At 35.7% G+C, this 17,941-nt stretch overlaps 1 protein-coding gene across 1 annotated transcript in view; it reads right to left on the minus strand.

The window, feature by feature from the left end:
* Nucleotides 1-16,373, minus strand: part of LOC123866683 (QRFP-like peptide receptor) — a 76,908-nt gene extending 60,535 nt beyond the window's left edge. Inside the window, exons 1-2 of the mRNA XM_045908363.1 lie at nt 16,321-16,373; nt 3,988-4,407 (exon numbers count right to left, since the gene is read on the minus strand). Coding sequence (XP_045764319.1) covers nt 3,988-4,181 — 194 coding nt within the window. The 5' untranslated portion in view covers nt 4,182-4,407; nt 16,321-16,373. The remainder of the gene's footprint in view (nt 1-3,987; nt 4,408-16,320) is intronic.
* Nucleotides 16,374-17,941: the final 1,568 nt, after the last annotated feature.

Genomic DNA, 17,941 nt, shown 5'->3' on the forward strand with positions numbered 1-17,941 from the left:
CATGTAATTAATTTAAAAAAATGTAATGAATTTAATGGTAGTAGAATAAATGGCTATTTTATTTTATTTTATTTATAGTTGAAAGTGGTATGAAAACAATATCCGGTGGAGACAAAGGGTGCGTGTTATGCCACTATGCTAAAGTGAAAAAAGCTTAGTTTGAGTTGCTATCGAAAAAGTCACTGAATGCGGCTGCTGGTAGTGTCAATCACAGGCTGTCCATTTTTTATCATTGTTGCCAAATTAGCCCTTGACTGCGATCTCATTTACCGGTAAGTGATGATGGTGCCTAAGATGGAAGTGGGCTAACTTGGAATGGCAGTTGTATTAAGGCCATAATCCTTATCGGCCTATACGCGGCATCGTACCGTGACGCTAAATCGCTTGGCGTCACGGTTTTGTTGGTAGGGTGGTAACTAGCCATGGCTAAAGCTTCCAAAATTGCAAATTTTGAAATCAAACACGGAATCTCCCAAGTGCTCATTGAAAACTTATAGCTGTGGCGAGAAGCCCGTTTGCGTAGATCTTTACATTAATACGACCACGTTTTAATAGATAATGACTTTCCATTATACAGAGTAAAGTTACATTAGTTCGCTAAAGTCCCATTATGTAGACTACAGACTCAATTATTTGTGAAATAATAGGTTCTATTATGACGTCGAAGACATAACCAATTAGTGTATATTTACCGTAACAAACAAAAACAACGTAGAACCATAACTATTGTATGACAGCTACATGTACCCTGTTTTCGGCAGTTATTGAGTAGGGTCACAGTATGGCAATCATGCAGTAGAGAACCGAAACTAGTCTACCCGTCTTATCTAACCTAAGGTGTTTATGGATGTTCAAAGTTTAAAATCTAATCAAGTGCGTCTTACAAGTAAGAACACGCATACTCGTAGGTAGGGTTCCATAACCCTACTACATAATATTCCATTATCACACTAATATTATAAAGGCGAAAATTTGTGTGTGTGTGTGTATGTTTGTTACGCTTTCACGCAAACACTACTAGACGAATTTGGCTGAAATTTGGAATGGAGATAGATAATATCCAGCATTAGCACATAGGCACTTTTTATCCCGGAAAATCAAAAAGTTCCCACGGGCTTTTAAAAAACCTAAATCCACGCGGACGAAGTCGCGGGCATCGTCTAGTCATAATTATAAATAGCCTACCCTATCATCTAATCATTATAGATGCTATACACATTTTAGTTTCTAAATCTAAACATGTTTGTGACGTGAAGTGGCTTGTAAGACCATTCTACATGATAAGAGGAAGTGCAAACACAAACTTCTATGCACAAATTTCGAAATCACTTCTAAATCCTAATCCTTGACTTAAATCCTAACAAAAGCACGTTCCGTAATCAGTGAGAAAATGTGGGGATTCCATGTAATATAATATAGACTATGATTAAAATATTATTAAACCCAAACAACATACCAGATTCATTACGGGAGGGGCTATTGCGCTATGCCCTATGCCCAATCTCAATTATTACTACACCGTACCTACCTAATAATAAATAATTTTTGTCATCGAAATTTAAAAAAGAACTAATTTGGACTGGTTGCGTTAACATAAATAACCTACGGCTGAATATTAACCAAGACTGAAAGGTATCTTTAAACGTAAAAGCATTCCAAAGACGCTAGGGTTTCCTAGAAAAGGGGTGCCGTAACATAGCGGCCGTTAAAATAGACCCAATCAAATTTTCGCACAAAGGGCACGAAATGACATGATTTGTGTTTGACACCGTAACGTTACATTAAACAACCCGAAACAGACAATACCTTGATAAAGCGAGAGATTCAAAATTTTTAGAACAAAAAAAATCTGTTATTAAATACCTAGTTAGTAAAGACAATGAGCAAAAGTTCCTTCCAGGGTAATAATTTGATTCATGGTAAATTAATGGTCTCATTGAAAGGCTTGTGATAATACTCGGAGTAGGTATATTGCGACCATTGATTTTGAAAGAGCCACCCCTACAGTTTTGTTTATTCTAAGATTGCGACAATATTACATACGTACTGATACCCGCGACTTCATTCGCGTGGATGTAGGTTTTTAAATGTGAAATGATTAAAAAAAAAAAACAATGCCAGTAAAATGTCTAACAGAATTATGATATTTGAATTTGGCTGCGTTAAAAATAAAACAATTTGATGTGCAATTTTAGCAAACCTCAATAAATTCAATTACAGCTTTATCATCAATTTCAAAAGCAATTTTGATTATGACTGCGTTGTGTAACTACCCCTTCAGTATTTTATTCACGTAAATCTCATTCAGTGTATGGAAAATTTGATAAAGGATTACTTTTCCCTAACATTGACTAGGTTGATTACATTATAAGATTACGTTCTTGTGTACACTGAAATTTAACATCAACATATTATACGCAGAAATCATAATAAATCGCTACAGTACTTATTACCTACCTAATTCTGTAAATGTGTGCCTCGTTGGTCTAGTCACTAGTGGTTAGCATGTTCGACTGCGGATGACGAGGTCCTGGGTTCAATTCTTGGGTCGGGCCAATCACTAATAGATATTAGAAAGGATCAAAAGCTTAATTTGCTATAATCCGCTTAAAAGGCTAATCTGTATGATACAACATGCAGCATGCGACATGCACCACCCGCCCTCCCACTGCAAAAGCCAGCCACCAAACATGCCTCATGCATGCCCCAAGTGTGTAGAACGTGTGTGTGTGTGTGTGTGTGTGTGGTGTTGCGTGATGGTACGCAACACCACACACTCGACGCACGTTTCCCTCCGACATCGGCGCATCCTCAGGAGAATATTACTCATAAATAGGTACTTATAAGTACTTATAGGTACTACTAGGTACTCATAGGTACTTACTTGATAAAGTAAGTAGATAGTCTGAACCGTACAAACTATGTGTCCGTTACGCTGTTGATTATAAAAAAAAACCGGCCAAGTGCGAGTCAGACTCGCGCACTGAGGATTCCGTACTCGGGTATTTTTCCAACTTTTGCACGATAAATCAAAAATTATTATACATAAAAATCAATAAAAATCTATTTTAGAATGTATAGGTAAAACCCTTTCATATGATACCCCACTTTGTTATCTTACTTTGAAAATTTATTTTATTTTATTTTATTTTATTCGACTAACCTACAACTTTTATACATAAAATATTTACAAAGATATAATTGTTTATAGCTAAAAAGATACATAGTATAAACGTTAATAAAAGGCTAGTACAAATGATTTAAATACAATGATATTTTAAAAGGTTAGTAGGTAGTAAAGTGGGGTAAGTTGCAATAATGAATATCAATATTAAATTAACACGTTACATCGTTAAATCTCTTACAAACTAATTAACTCCCTTACGCAGGGAGGCAATGACGTTACGACGAAAGCAGGTCGTCGTAGAATTAAAAATGTTGAGTTGCCGATGTTTGTGAAATTGAAACACATTTAAATTTTTTTTCAATGATATAACCACAAATTCACAGTTTACAGATTTATCCCTGTCCTTGTGCTATAATACCTACCTACCTGTCAAATTTCATGATTCTAGGTCAACGGGAAGTACCCTATAGGTTTTCTTGACAGACACGACGGACGGACAGACGGACGGATGAACAGACGGACGGATGGACAGACAGATAGACAGACAACAAAGTGAGCCTATAAGGGTTCCGTTTTCCTTTTGAGGTACGGAACCCTAAAAAGAATAAGACAGCATTTTTTATGAAAGCTCGCAGTCGACGTCGGATTGATTTCTTCCGACTTGTTGAACAATAATAATCGCCATATTTTAACAAATTAACACAAAACAACATAAAATTATTTATGTAATCCATCATCTTGAACCACTCTGTTGATGAAAACTGCATTAAATCCGTAGTGTAGTTTAAAAGATATAAGCGTACATAAGGACAGACGGCGGAAAGCGCTTTGTTTTATACTAAGTAGAGATTCTCACTTACCTCCTCATGTACTGGAACTTGATGACGATGAATATCAGCAGCGTGTTGGCCGAGAGTGAGGCCGCTAGTACGATGACGTACAGCACTATGATCACCACATCAGGGTTGTAGAATACGTCCAACTCCATAGCCCCTGAACCCCATAGCTCACTCTCGTTCCATCGGACATCACTCAGTGATGCGTTGAACAGCATATCGTCATCTGTTAGTGAACATTTATAGGATTTCTTTCACTTTTGGTGAACATTTATTGGATGTCTTTCACTTTTGTTTCACTCACTTTTACTTAAGTCTTCTTGGATGATGTTAATTTTTGGAAAACATTTATTGGATGTCTTTCACTTTTATTTTTTAACTCACTCTTACCTCAGTCACTTTTACTTTTTCTTTTTTATGCAATTCACTTTTGGGAAAATTTAGCTACAGGAATGATGAATAATTGGTATTCACTTTTTTTGATGATGTTTTTATTAATAAAAAGAAAGTGTTTAGTGTGTACTTATACAATTATTTTCTGTTAACAAATAACTTTAAAACTTGGAGAACTAATAAAGACTTGGTGATTCATCTCCAAGCATTATAATTATTTCCGATCGCATTGGCGAAATTTTCTGTTAGTATTATTGAATCTATGATAATTCAGACATTTGGAGTTGCTAGAGGTCCCTTCCAGAGAAACTCTTTTTATCGCGTAATTTTAAAATTTTTCTTAAAATAATTTAAGAAAAAAATTACGCGATAGAAAGAGAGGCATGAGTTAAATTTTACGCCACAGCGCCTTGGGACCTGGAACTGCACTTTATAGTGATGCAAGAAGAGTCGCTATTTATTTAAACGTCTATGCGGACTGAGCCTGGAAGGCACGTTACTTAAGTTACTTTAGTTGATAAAACTAGCACCTTAGTCGAGAAAGTTCTGCGCAATAATTGTACCGTCTAGAAAACCCCAAGTATTCACAAGTATCAAGGGTATTGACTTACCATCAAAACTTCGCAACTACAAACCAATTTTCCTAGCAAATAGCAATTAAAGTTTCAGAAGGTAGATAACGTAGATAATTACAAATTTTAGTCACTGACTCAAGTCAAGACAATGAATTTTCAATATCTGGTTATAGTGTAGTTTTACTACGTAGACAAACATTATGAAATTCAATATTTTTTAAACAACCGACGACGCGACGGCCCAAAAATAGGAATATAATATGTTTCCAGGGTTCATGCATGTATCATGCGGAAAAAATGACTTATAACGCGCCATTTTAACTAATCCTTATTTTAAAGGTAAACTGTACTTTTTAACATGACATTTTGACTTATATAGAGTTAAAATGGCGCGTGAGAATTTTTTACAGACTATACCTATGTAGTGTGTGAGTTTTTTGTCCCACAATATCTTCTAAATGCCTGACTGAACAGATTTGGATAAGAATCTATACTAATAAATAAAATTGGAGTGTCTGTCTGTAATTTCGAAATAACTACCGCATATTAAGGTCATATGGTTATTTGAACGATACTATAACTGAATCACACGTTTTTAAAATTTTTGTCTGTCTGTCTGTCTGTCTGTTTGAAAAGGCTAATCTTGGGAACGGCTGAACCGATTTTGACGGGATTTTCACAAACAAGTAGAGAATTGACCAGGGAGTAACATAGGCTACTTTTTTAACCGACTTTTAAAGAGGGAGTTGTGTTTTTCTACCTATGTACACCGAAATCTCCGAGATTTCTGGACCGATTTGCGTCATTTCTTTTTTAATCCATAGAGGAACTTTGCGACATTGTTTCATAAAAAAATTGGAGTCCAACTCCTCAATCCTGATGCTGCAGGGGATCTGACCAATCCACGCGGGCGAAGCTGCGGGCATCAGCTAGTTTTTACATAATTTCGAGTGACACTGGCAATAGATTTTTTGAAAAAAAATTCAATATAGTGCAGTCATATTTTTTTTAATTATACCATACTTGTGTGACTAGTGTCACATATTCGGTGACTTAGTTTACTTAGGTGCAATGCGCACCTGCTGAGTGGAGCGGAGCCACGCAAAGCGTCTTTTTCTATAACTTTAATTAAGCTTTATTAATTATTTTCCAAATTTAGTCAGAAATTGAACCCAAAAACTTCCACTTTAAAATCACAAGGCTCACCACTATGCCAGGGAAATTGTCAAAGTACCATTACCTGCGACGTTTACTAGAAAACTAGTACCTACCTACTCCACTCCAAGTAAACAATTATTCTTGTTTACCTGGGAATTGCAATCAATCTTGGAACAAGAAACCAGTTACACTACCTACCTAGTGTCTCGGAGTTGACTTGCGGTCTTTGGCAGCAATTAGAAAACTAATTGTGGTTTGTAATCAATTTTAGATCATAAAGTTAATAAAAAAAGTCGTTGTCTTCAACACATAGATACTTGCTTGCTTCCTTCATAACACTTTACATCTACGACCATCTACCGAATCATAGATACCTTCTTTTCAACTCTTGAAGTTCTAAGACCTAGTTCTAAACACGTAATTTATAGTGCTGTACTTTGTGACATAGAAAAATGTCGCTCGCTTCTAAATAATTATAGCATAGAAAACTCGACTGGAAAGTCCCAAGTTGTAAAATCTTATAATAGTAAGTAGAAATTGTAATTCTACGACCGTACCTACTAGTAGACGGAGAGTCCACCTTTATTATTCTTTGCAATATTTTCCCACGTTTTATGCAGGCACTCATAATAATTCTTCAGCCACTTCAAGTAAAAAGTTTTATGTAAATAACTGAACAATTTTTCGATGTAGAGAAAGTTTGGATGTCTGTTGGTTCATTTTTAACCACCGACGCAAAAAGTGGGGTGTTATAAGTTTGCTGTGTGTATCTGTGTATCTTTGTCTATGTATCAGTGTGTCTGTCTGTGGCATCGTAGCTCCCTAATATCTCGGTAGTCTCGAGCGGGACCAATCATTGGTCCCACCATGCGACGATAGTTGGATTAAAGTACTACTTACTTTTGAAGTCAACCGGTACATATTTTTTGTGTCTGTGGTTTTTAAATTTTTAGTATAATTTTTATTTTCTGAGACCATTTGCCAGAAATATCTGGCTGCTTGGCTTGATACGTCATGTATTTTTTGTAAGTATGTAGCTCTTATAATGTAGTATCATTTTACGGCAACATTTACAGTAGGTAAACAAACAATCAGGAGACCCGTGTTCAGTAGTGAGCCGGCAATGGAAGGATGATGATGATGATACACACATAAATAAAATTTTGATCTCTATATATTTACTATATAAACAAATCTAGTGGTCATGGGCTCTTGGTGTATAGGAGTGTGCTACGTAAGTTAGAAAATTCCCATGGCGACTGTGAAGTGTCTACTGCCTAGCTATGAGATCTATGAGATATTATATTCCTGTGGGAAATAGCTAGGCTTTTATAAAAATTGTTCACAAAAACATCAGCCCTCTACCTCCTCTACGTGACGTAAGTCCAGCAAATAAATCTCCGTGGTTTCAGCTGGAGTAAGCAACTAAGTGTAAAAATTGTACCTTTTGTAATTTTGAATAATTAAAAAAAACATATTACAAGTGTAAATTAAAAATTTATAACACCCCCGACAAGTGAAGGTTACAGTAACTAGAAAAAAGCTGATAACTTTCAAACGGCTGAACCGATTTTCTTGGATGATAGCTAAGAACACTCTCGATCAAGCCACCTTTCAAACAAAAAAAAACTAAATTAAAATCAGTTCATTCGTTTAGGCGCTACGATGCCACAGACAGATACACACGTCAAACTTATAACACCCCTCTTTTTGGGTCGGGGGTTAAAAAGGAGTAACTAAACGTGTTACTTAACAGTCAAAGTAGACTAAAATGTTCCAACTTTATTCAAATTAGCAAAAAGATATACCTCCTGCTGTGCTGCCTACGTTTTAGGGTTCCGTACACGAAGGGTGGCAACGGGACCCTATTACTAAGCCTCCGCTGTCCGTCCGTCCGTCCGTCCGTCCGCCTGTCTGTCAGCGGCCTGTATCTCGTGAACCATAATATCAATCAATCAATCAATCATTGATTTGCAGTAAATGCAGAAAGTACCCCCCCATTATTTTGCCATACTACGAGTATGTCGTTGCCATTGCCAATTTAGTAAATACAAACGGGAAATATAAACTTCATACACTAATTAAGGTAGAGAGTTGAAATTTTCACAGAATGTGTATTTCTAGTGCCGCTGTTGCAACAAATAATAAACATTTTAAAAATGGCTGCCATGAAAATTTTAAAAATAACAGTGTTATTTCTTGTACAACCCTTCATGTGCGAGTGTGTTTTTCTTTATTCAGATACAAGTTAGCCCTTGACTGAAATCTCACCTGGTGGTAAGTGAAGATGGAGGAGGGAGGAAGGCTTCCTTGTTTTGTTACGGAATCCTAAAAGTGTGTCTCTTGCGGCTGTTCAATCTGTTGGAATAATTATTAAGATTATTAAATCTTTACCAAACAATGTGTTTGCTACCCAGAGATTATCTCCGCTTATAGTCATAAACTAGATAAATAGGAAGAGTCCAGCCACAATGACCAATGTGTAATGTACACACATGTGTTGTTGTAAGTTATTTAGTTATACACACAATAATATTGATAATATTATACTATACTGTATATTAATTATAGCATTATAGATGGTCGCGGCTACTTCGTCCGGGAGGATTTCGATTCTTATTTTTCGAAAATCCAGTGGGAAAGGAAAGAAATACTTCCTTTTTAACCCCCGACCCAAAAAGAGGGGTGTTATAAGTTTGACGTGTGTATCTGTGTATCTGTGTATCTGTGTGTCTGTGTATCTGTGTATCTGTGTATCTGTGTATCTGTGTATCTGTGTATCTGTCTGTGGCATCGTAGCGCCTAAACGAATGAACCGATTTTAATTTAGTTTTTTTTGTTTGAAAGGTGGCTTGATCGAGAGTGTTCTTAACTATAATCCAAAAAAATTGGTTCAGCCGTTTAAGAGTTATCAGCTCTTTTCTAGTTTTCTTGTAGAAAAGAAGGTTAGATAACCGTTAGGTTCTTAATATGATGTCAATTGACAAATTTCAAGCTGTCAAGATGGACGTTGCCTAAATACATAATGATGTTTTGGAAAACTCAAATACTTTGGATCGTCGGGGGTGTTATAAATTTTTAATTTACACCTTACACTTGTTATATATGTATAGTGTATACAGATAATATTATAATATTTTTGTTATAAATTGTGAGCCGTCTCTACTTGTGTGGTGATCTACAGACACGTCTAGAATATTTTCGTACTACTTATAACATTTTTTGTTGGTCGTTCTGACTTCAAAGACTCGCGATGGATAAACAGAAGTGAACTATTTTTGGCTGTTACTTGCAACAATTTTTATAAAATTTATTACTATAGAAAAGTTTAATTGGGTGCACGTGTTAAAATTAACATATAGTTTTTGCTATATTTAAACAGCATTACTGTACCCAAATTAGGCAAGTTAAAAAAATTGCTTGGTGGCTAAAACGTCCATCTCCTATCCTGGAGGTCGGGGGTTCGATCCCGGGTACGCACCGCCAACATTTCGGAGTGAAGTGCGTTTTACAAAAAATATCAAAACAAAATGCTTGCTACACTTGCTTTAATGGTGAAAGAAAATATCGCGAGGAAAACTGCATGCCTGAGAGTTCCCCATAATTTTTCAAAGACGCGTAAAATCTATCAATCCGCACTGGGCCAGCGTTGCAGACTGTGGCTGGCGATGGGTTGATCATGATGATGATACCTAGCGAATGCTTGGAATATTTTTTCAATTCAAAAAATCCAGTGCGTGCGCTTCACACGATTTCAATATGCCACAGAAGTCTGCTGGAAAAGTCGCATTGAGAAATTTCAGTTATAGTATAAGGTTTTATTTCAAGGACTCAATAAGGAGTCTGCATTCGCCCCATGCAAAGTAAATATTTAACTGTCGTCAGCTTTCACAAATTCATCAGAACTCGTGACTCTGTGTACACAAAGCCTAAAATTGTTAAAAGTATTCGTTGAGCTTCCCTGAACGTTGTTTATTGAAGTATTCAGCATGAATTGCCTTTTTTACCTTTGGGAGTACCCATTTATTTATAAACGAATACCTCATCATATAACTGATACATTATTTACCTTTTCTTTATAATAAGTGTTTCGCTTCTGCCTAGGCATAATGTACAATGTAGGGGTGACTGGGTAGAAATATAGGTAACACGAAATACATATAATAAATAAATAGTAGGTATGTTGGACGGGGTTTCAACCTACAAAAGATTTCAGTCTGTAACAAAAAATTGTGCTTTGAGTTTAATATACCTATATAGGAGGGCTTAACAAGTTTTCCATAATACCTACATTATGTGCGAAACAAGAAAAATATTATGCTTTCTTAGAACCACCCACCTTAGAAATTAGAATACATTTATCAGTCTAAGAAAATAATTTATTACTAACTTATTGAAAAAAACTAAAAGTACATTCAAAACTATTTTTTATAAATCTTTATATTTCTCGGAGTTTATGCTTTTAGAGTTCTTGGACATGCCAACCTCATCATTGCAAGGCAAACAATCGTTTAGTGAAAGGAAATCAAAACTTTACAACTGGTCGATTACGGAAAGCTGCATCAATCATTGCCACAATCTCAATTGTTGTGATTAGCTGAATTTATGGTATTCTCTCTGCAACAATGGATTTCAGCCAATAGCGAGAGAGTATCGGCCAATCAGAGGTTATAGCGACGTCAATGTAGCTGTCAAGCTACGACAATCAACCGTCGGATGTTAAAACTGGAATTTCTCGGAAAGTGGCTGAGTGAATAAACTTATAAATCATGGGCTATCAAAAGGATCGTAAAACGCTCGGTTAAACTGTTGGCACTTGTTGTCTGAGGTAACTGCTCGGTGAAAATACTAAAAATACGTATTGTTTTCACGTGTAGGTACTATCTCTACTACTAACTATTCATGCATTTAACGATTCAAAATTAGTACAAGTAGGTATAAGTATACTTATAAAAGTTTTTTGAATCTTTTTAACCCCCGACCCAAAAAGAGGAGTGTTATAAGTTTGGCGTGTGTCTGTGTATCTATCTGTGGCATTGTAGCTCCTAAACTAATGAACCGATTTTAATTTAGTTTTTTTTGTTTGAAACGTGGCTGGAGAGAGTGTTCTTAGCTATAATTCAAAAAAATCGGTTCAGCCGTTTGAGAGTTATCAGCTCTTTTCTAGTTACTGTAACCTTCACTTGTCGGGGGTGTTATAAATTTTTAATTTACACTTGTGTCTCTAAATCTTTCTCTTTCTAAGTAGGTAATGTCATCCTGGGAAAGCAAACGGTTTTTGCGGGATGGCTTGTCACTTTTTACTATGCTTTTTACGCTTTTACCCTTCAATCACGCAGCAATAGATAAACGAATCCACTTGATTTTTCACATCTATAAATAGCTCGTAGTTATAGACCTGTAAAATGGCATCTAGACTACTTTTAAATAAATAAATAAAAATATTTTATTTCAGACAATAATAAATTGTGTCCATAATTTTGTACAAATTAAATTACGTAAATTAAAAGTAATATTAAAATGTAATTATTAAAATTTAAAATTAAAATAATTATTATAGTAAAAGTTTTGTACTTATATAATTGTACCAAAAAATGAAATAAAACAAAATAAAATAAAATTATCAGATGTGAATTCTTGGGTTATTATGATGATAACATTTTAGAGTTTGTAATCTTTTTATCCCCGTAAAATACAAAGAGTTTTTTTCAGGATCACGAGATTTTTAAAAACCTAAATCCACGCGGACGAAGTCAGAGGCATCATGTAGCTCTAGTCTATTAGATAATATAGAACTAGCTGTGCGCAGCTTTGCATGGGTGTTTCTGGAAAATGCTTTGTTAGTCTACATTTTACTCGTAGGTATGCAGTAATAATATTTACTCAATATTCTGAGGTTATAAAGAAAACCTGCATTTAAAATGTGAAGTTTTTTGAGTCAGCATTTTGAACAGTATGTTGAGGAAAGCTGATTTGTCAGTCAGTCAGTTTCTTCTTATATAAGTATTAAGTACATATTAGTTCGCGGATTACGAGAGAATTGTTCCTAAGATTCTCAAAGTTATTTAAGAGGAACTTAAACGGCGATGAGGCGTGAATATAAATTAGCAAGGATAAGGAAGAGAGCTGGTAGTGACTTTATTAAGTGTAAGTTACGCCACTATTCAGTATTCAAGGAATAAAACTACTCACAGAGAATCTTTATAAGTTATCTAGCTGATGCCGGTGACTTCTTCTGGGGGGATTTCGGTTTTGAAAATCCCGTGTGAACCATTTGATTTTCTTCGTTGAAAAGAATTTTACGTCACTCTCCAGGTCTTTAACAATATCCACGCAAAAAAACTAGGTCGATTCGTTACTCCGTTTTGGCGTTGTTGAAAGAGAAACCAACAAATATACATACTTTCGCATTTATAATATGATATCGAAGATTTTGCAAAGAAAATTAATAACTGTTTACTTTATGAATTACTGACTGACGGGTGGATGGATTGAGAAGCAGGCGTTTACTTTTGGGAAGTCCATGATACACAAGGAACAACTAATATAATCGAATTCATCTATTTATATTCAAGTTATAAGTAGCAGGCAACAGAGATGCTGTGGAAGGGCGTTCCACGCCTTAGTGGTTCATATTCTTACTTTAATATAGGTAATAGGTATGTATTTAAAATAAATATAAATCAAAACCAATAACAACATTGAGAAACCATAATTTAATAATTCACCTTTTTTAATTTTCACGTGACAGTTAAATATTTGCCTGAACGACTAATAACCTTACCTTCAGACTTGAAAACAATTCCAATATCAACCTCTGAGATTCCACTACTATCTATTTTAGATTGAGAAATTTAATAGCTCAATAGCATAAAATTAATAGAACGGCTTGAATATAAAATGTCTAAGGTTCTTGAACTCAATTTTAAAGGCTTGATCAAGCCTCACAATCTATTTTTAAACGGAAATATTCTTTTATCACAGACATATTTTAAGAAGACAGGTGTTATACTCATGTGGTCTTAAGCACAGAGTGAACCAAGTTTAGTACTGAACAAGCACTGATACTGATCATGTGCGAGTCGGACTCCCACACGAAGGGTTCAGTACCATTGTATAATATATAACACTAAGCCCTTTCTAATATTTATACTAAGCATAATAATTGCTATAGCGACAATAGAAATACACACTCTGTGAAAGTTTCAACTGTCCACCTATTGCGGTTCATGAGATACTTCCCGATACAAATGGACGGACAGACCGACGGGTGGCGAAAACAGCTGCTGAAACAAAAGCCATCACTCAAGCGACATTAGCCTATAGGATTACATTCTTACGATGTTTATGCAACAGCAAAAGTTTTAAGCCAATTAGTGTTTCGTAGCAAAAAACTCTACTAACTCTCTTTTATGAACTTTTAGACTATAACTCAACTAAGTAGGTTTAGTATCCAGCATCAGCTTTTATCATTTTCAGGGTTTCGTACCTTAAAAGGAAAAACGGAACCCTTATAGGATCACTTTGTTGTCTGTCTGTCTGTACGTCTGTCCGTCTGTTGTGATTTTTAAGAAAACCTCTAGGGTACTTCCCGTTGACCTAGTATCATGAAATTTGGCAAGTAGGTAGGTCTTATAGCACAAGTAAAGAAAAATCCGAAAACCGAGAATGTTTATATTATATTACACAAAAAAAAAATGTGTTCACAACACTACCTACTTATGTGAAAATTTCAACTCTCTTCTTATTGCGGATACACGAAAGTACGTACTTACCTACAGACAGTGGAGACTTAGTACTAATAGGGCTTAGTAATAAACTGTTTAGTACAGAGTTTGCACCCCGAATCTTTAAAATATACTTTTTAGGGGCCCGCACAGGATCTTTTTAAGTTAGATTTCTCATATCAATGACCGATCTAATCCTACGTTCAATTTTATTGCAATATGGCTATGGCTAAGCTAATAGTCATAAAAATTTCGTACGTACTTAAAGCCCTACCCCATAGTTCATGTACCAATTCCTTGAGTTTTATGCTCAGAGCGTGAATTCCATTTAACCCTGTGTTTTATGTATAGTAGTAAAACCTTGTGAGTTGTGATGTCTAGCTGGATCAAGCTATCGCCATTCATAGTAGAGTTTGTTTCGTGAGGCCTGTTTTCTCTCCTAATATTCCTCATTGCTGAAGATCGTAATCTCTTCTTAGGGTTCCGTACCCCAGAAGGAAAAAAGGAACCCTTATAGGATCACTACGTTGTCTGTCTGTCTGTTGTGTCTGTCAAGACCGTCAAGGGAATCAAATCTAACCGAGTAAAATTATTATAATGACAAAAATTTGGCAAAGAAAAAATTATAAATCCACACTTATTATTATTGTAAATGCAAAAGTGAGTCCAGAGTGTGTGTCTGGCCGTCCGACCATCTGTCCCGGGAGACCAAAGAGCCCGTGGTATTTTTAAAAACCCTTGAACGAAGTCGCGGGCATCAGCTAGGAAAAAATACTTTAAGTCTTACGGGCAACATTTGGCTAAGTAGACCTTATTTCTTCTACCCAGTGAAACAGACGACCTCCCGGTTTCAAAATACGTTTAATTAAAATTATTTAGGCACTTTGTAGTGGTTTCTTTTTTTTTAATTCGATCAAAACTTTTCTACGTTAATGAATTAATTAGTTCTCTTCCAGTATTTAATTAAGGTTAGGTAGGTACTATTTTTAATTACAACGTTAGGAGAGAGCTTTGTAATTAAAATCTAATGGTAAAGTTCTATACACGACAAATAAATCGTTAGGGCCAGTGCATACCTTTTACTGACGGAGAGGAGTAAAGCTTAATACAAATTAAACTCGCTTTTGAACTTTTGTTTTATTCCGCTACAACTTACCCCTTAACTGCTCTCTCACCTGGTGGTAAATGATGATGCAATCTAAAATGTTAGTGGGCTAAACTGTTGACTGATGACTTATATTAAACTCATACCCCTCGGCATGGTTTGTATATACGTGAGTTTGCACTGGCAAAACATTTACATAAACCATGTGGACAAATGATTGAAAACTCTATTTTCTGCTAATTTATCAAACTGGTCAACATTGTCATATAACTTACTAGCCGATGCCCGCGACTTCGCCCGCGTGAATTTAGGTTTTTTGAAATCCCGTGGGAACTCTTTGATTTTCCGGGATAAAAAGTGGCCTATGTGCTAATCCAGGATATTATCTATCTCATTCCAAATTTCAGCCAAATCCGTCCAGTAGTTTTTGCGTGAAGGAGTAACAAACATACACACACACACACACACACACACACACACACATACAAACTTTCGCCTTTATAATATTAGTGTGATTGAAGTGGACTTTGTTTGACAATTTACAGCCTTCTTCCAATCTGTCAAAGAATTTACCAGATTTCCATTTGTGCGAACATAAAAACAGTTTCTTCGTGCACAATAATCACAGCAAAGCAATCTTTCCCCAAAGGTTGCTTGTAAGCGATTGCTTTAGCAATAAATAAAAAGAAATGAATGCACTATCATGTTCTTCTATGTGTTCTGTATGTATGTATATGTTTGTGCAATAAAGAATTCTAAATAAAAATAAAAACAGGTTACGTTTGTCACATACGATAATCCGTCAAACTTTCCATGTTTAATGGGTTTAATGTTTTTAGTGCTCCTGTTTAGAATTACCTACCGACAGTTAAAAATGACGTACTACGACCTCTACGACCTACGAAGGAAACTCAAAGTACTAGCAGCGCGCCTGGGCGAGCCACCCCCCGCACTGTCAATGTTCTATGCCCAAAGTAAATGAAGTCTAGCTCCACTCCATTCGTCCAGTGTGCATTACGCCTTAAATAGACATAAAGAGAGCGGTATGGACCTTAATTTGGAGGTGCCATGTTCAATTCCCGTCGGGGTCAATATGGTAATTTACAAAATCAAAAGTGACTTATGACTGGTCTAGTAATCACTTTCTTAATCAGCTTAGAATGCATTGTTATTTGCCATCAGATAAAATTGCATTTTCGTAAAACCAAAGCTTGTCATAGATTAAAAATTGATGAACTCTAAACACAAAGGTAGGTGTAACTATCATTAGAAGCAACAGAACAATATTAATTTAGAGAGAAAATCTAAACATTTCAAATATCGTAACTAATACCTACCCAAAACTCTATTCAAAACTTTAAATAAAATAGAAGAACAATAAAAAATATTGTATACATACACACTTAAACATAATGTTGTTACCTATTAAGATATGTATTTATAGCAGAAAATTCATGTCAAATCTCGTACTTAGTACATAGTTTCAATTTCAAAACTTTTTTAAATCACTTTTCACGATATTTTCACAACACTTTTCCACTAACTCCGTATTTATTTATTTAACTTATTAGAATTCTATTAGATTTTTTACTAATAACATACTTATAAATATGTATAGGTTCGCCAAAAACTGTTTAGTTTTTGGTAGGAGCTTCGTAAACTTGTGGCTGGAACCTCGGCGCGGTCCGCCACGACCGAATACATTGGAACCGCCAGAATAACTGAAATTACTGAAAAGGAACGACGCAAAGTCAACATTTCAGTTTGCTCTCACTGTACCTAATAGATAAGTTTAGAAGCTGTTTAATGATTTTTAAAGAATAGGTAATATATTAAACTGTTTTAGTACTAATTTAGCATGCCTGATTATGTAAGGTGAAACATTTCTAGTGGGCAATATGTAATAACATCTCATTGTGAAAACAGTTAAAGAGTCTAGAATCTTGATAATAGTATGTCATCATCATAATGAATAGGTACCCATCGCCAGTTCACTACTGAGCACGGGTCTACTTTCAGAAAAAAGAAGGGTTTAGGCATACTAGCACGCTGGCCAAATACGGATCGCCAGAATTCATACAGCTTTGAGAACATTATGGAGAACTCTCAGGCATGCGGGTTTCCTCACGATGTTTTCATTCAATGTGAAAACAAGTGATATTTTATTGCTTAAAACACACAAACATAACTCCGAAAAGTGATGTGTGCCCGGGATCGAACCCCCGATAGTAGGTAGGGGTTTCTAATATTGCTATCGGCTGCCAAGTTTGTATACTACGAGTAAGTATTTCAATAAAGAAAGTAGCTCCGCCACTCGCAATGTAATGTTAAACTTGTATTTAGGTAGTAGGTGATAGATCGAGATGGCAATCGGGGTATGAGGCGGGGGGACGCCCCACACACCCGGATGAGAAGAGTTTAGGTTGTAGTCAACCACGCTGACCAAGTGAGGATTGTGGTGCGTTTCGTTTAATTACTACTATTATAATTTAATGTGAATGTGTGCTCATTTGTTAGTACGTCTGTCCTTCAATGACGTCGCATCGGAGCAAGAATCTACGTATATTGCTAAAGACCATAGAAGGTGATATAGGCTCCTTTTTATCTCGGAAAATCAAAGTTCCCACGGGGTTTTTAGGAACCAACGTAGGCAACCGGACGAAATCGTGAGCAACAGTCCGTAAAGTAAAGCGAAAAATTTTGTAGGCGTAGCTAGTGTACAAGTCTGATAGGTAGGTAGTTACGCGAGTAACAAAATGTCTTGTAGATGGTCTTCTTATTTGAAACGCATAGTACGCAGCCATAGGTGTACCTATATTGTAGGTGTAATATTGTTTGTCTAAGATAATTATACATGGACAGAGGTTGAGATAGGTCGATTGAAGGAGGTAGAATAATAGACTAAACAGGTACCTAAGGGTCGCACTAAAAGTTCAACTATCGTAAATAAATAAATTGAATTGAATTGAATCTCGCACTGCTGTCGTATACTTTACTACAGCCTCCGTTTTCTTCAGTCC

This window comes from Maniola jurtina, chromosome 7 (assembly GCF_905333055.1).
Source record: "Maniola jurtina chromosome 7, ilManJurt1.1, whole genome shotgun sequence".
Lineage (NCBI taxonomy): Eukaryota > Metazoa > Arthropoda > Insecta > Lepidoptera > Nymphalidae > Maniola > Maniola jurtina.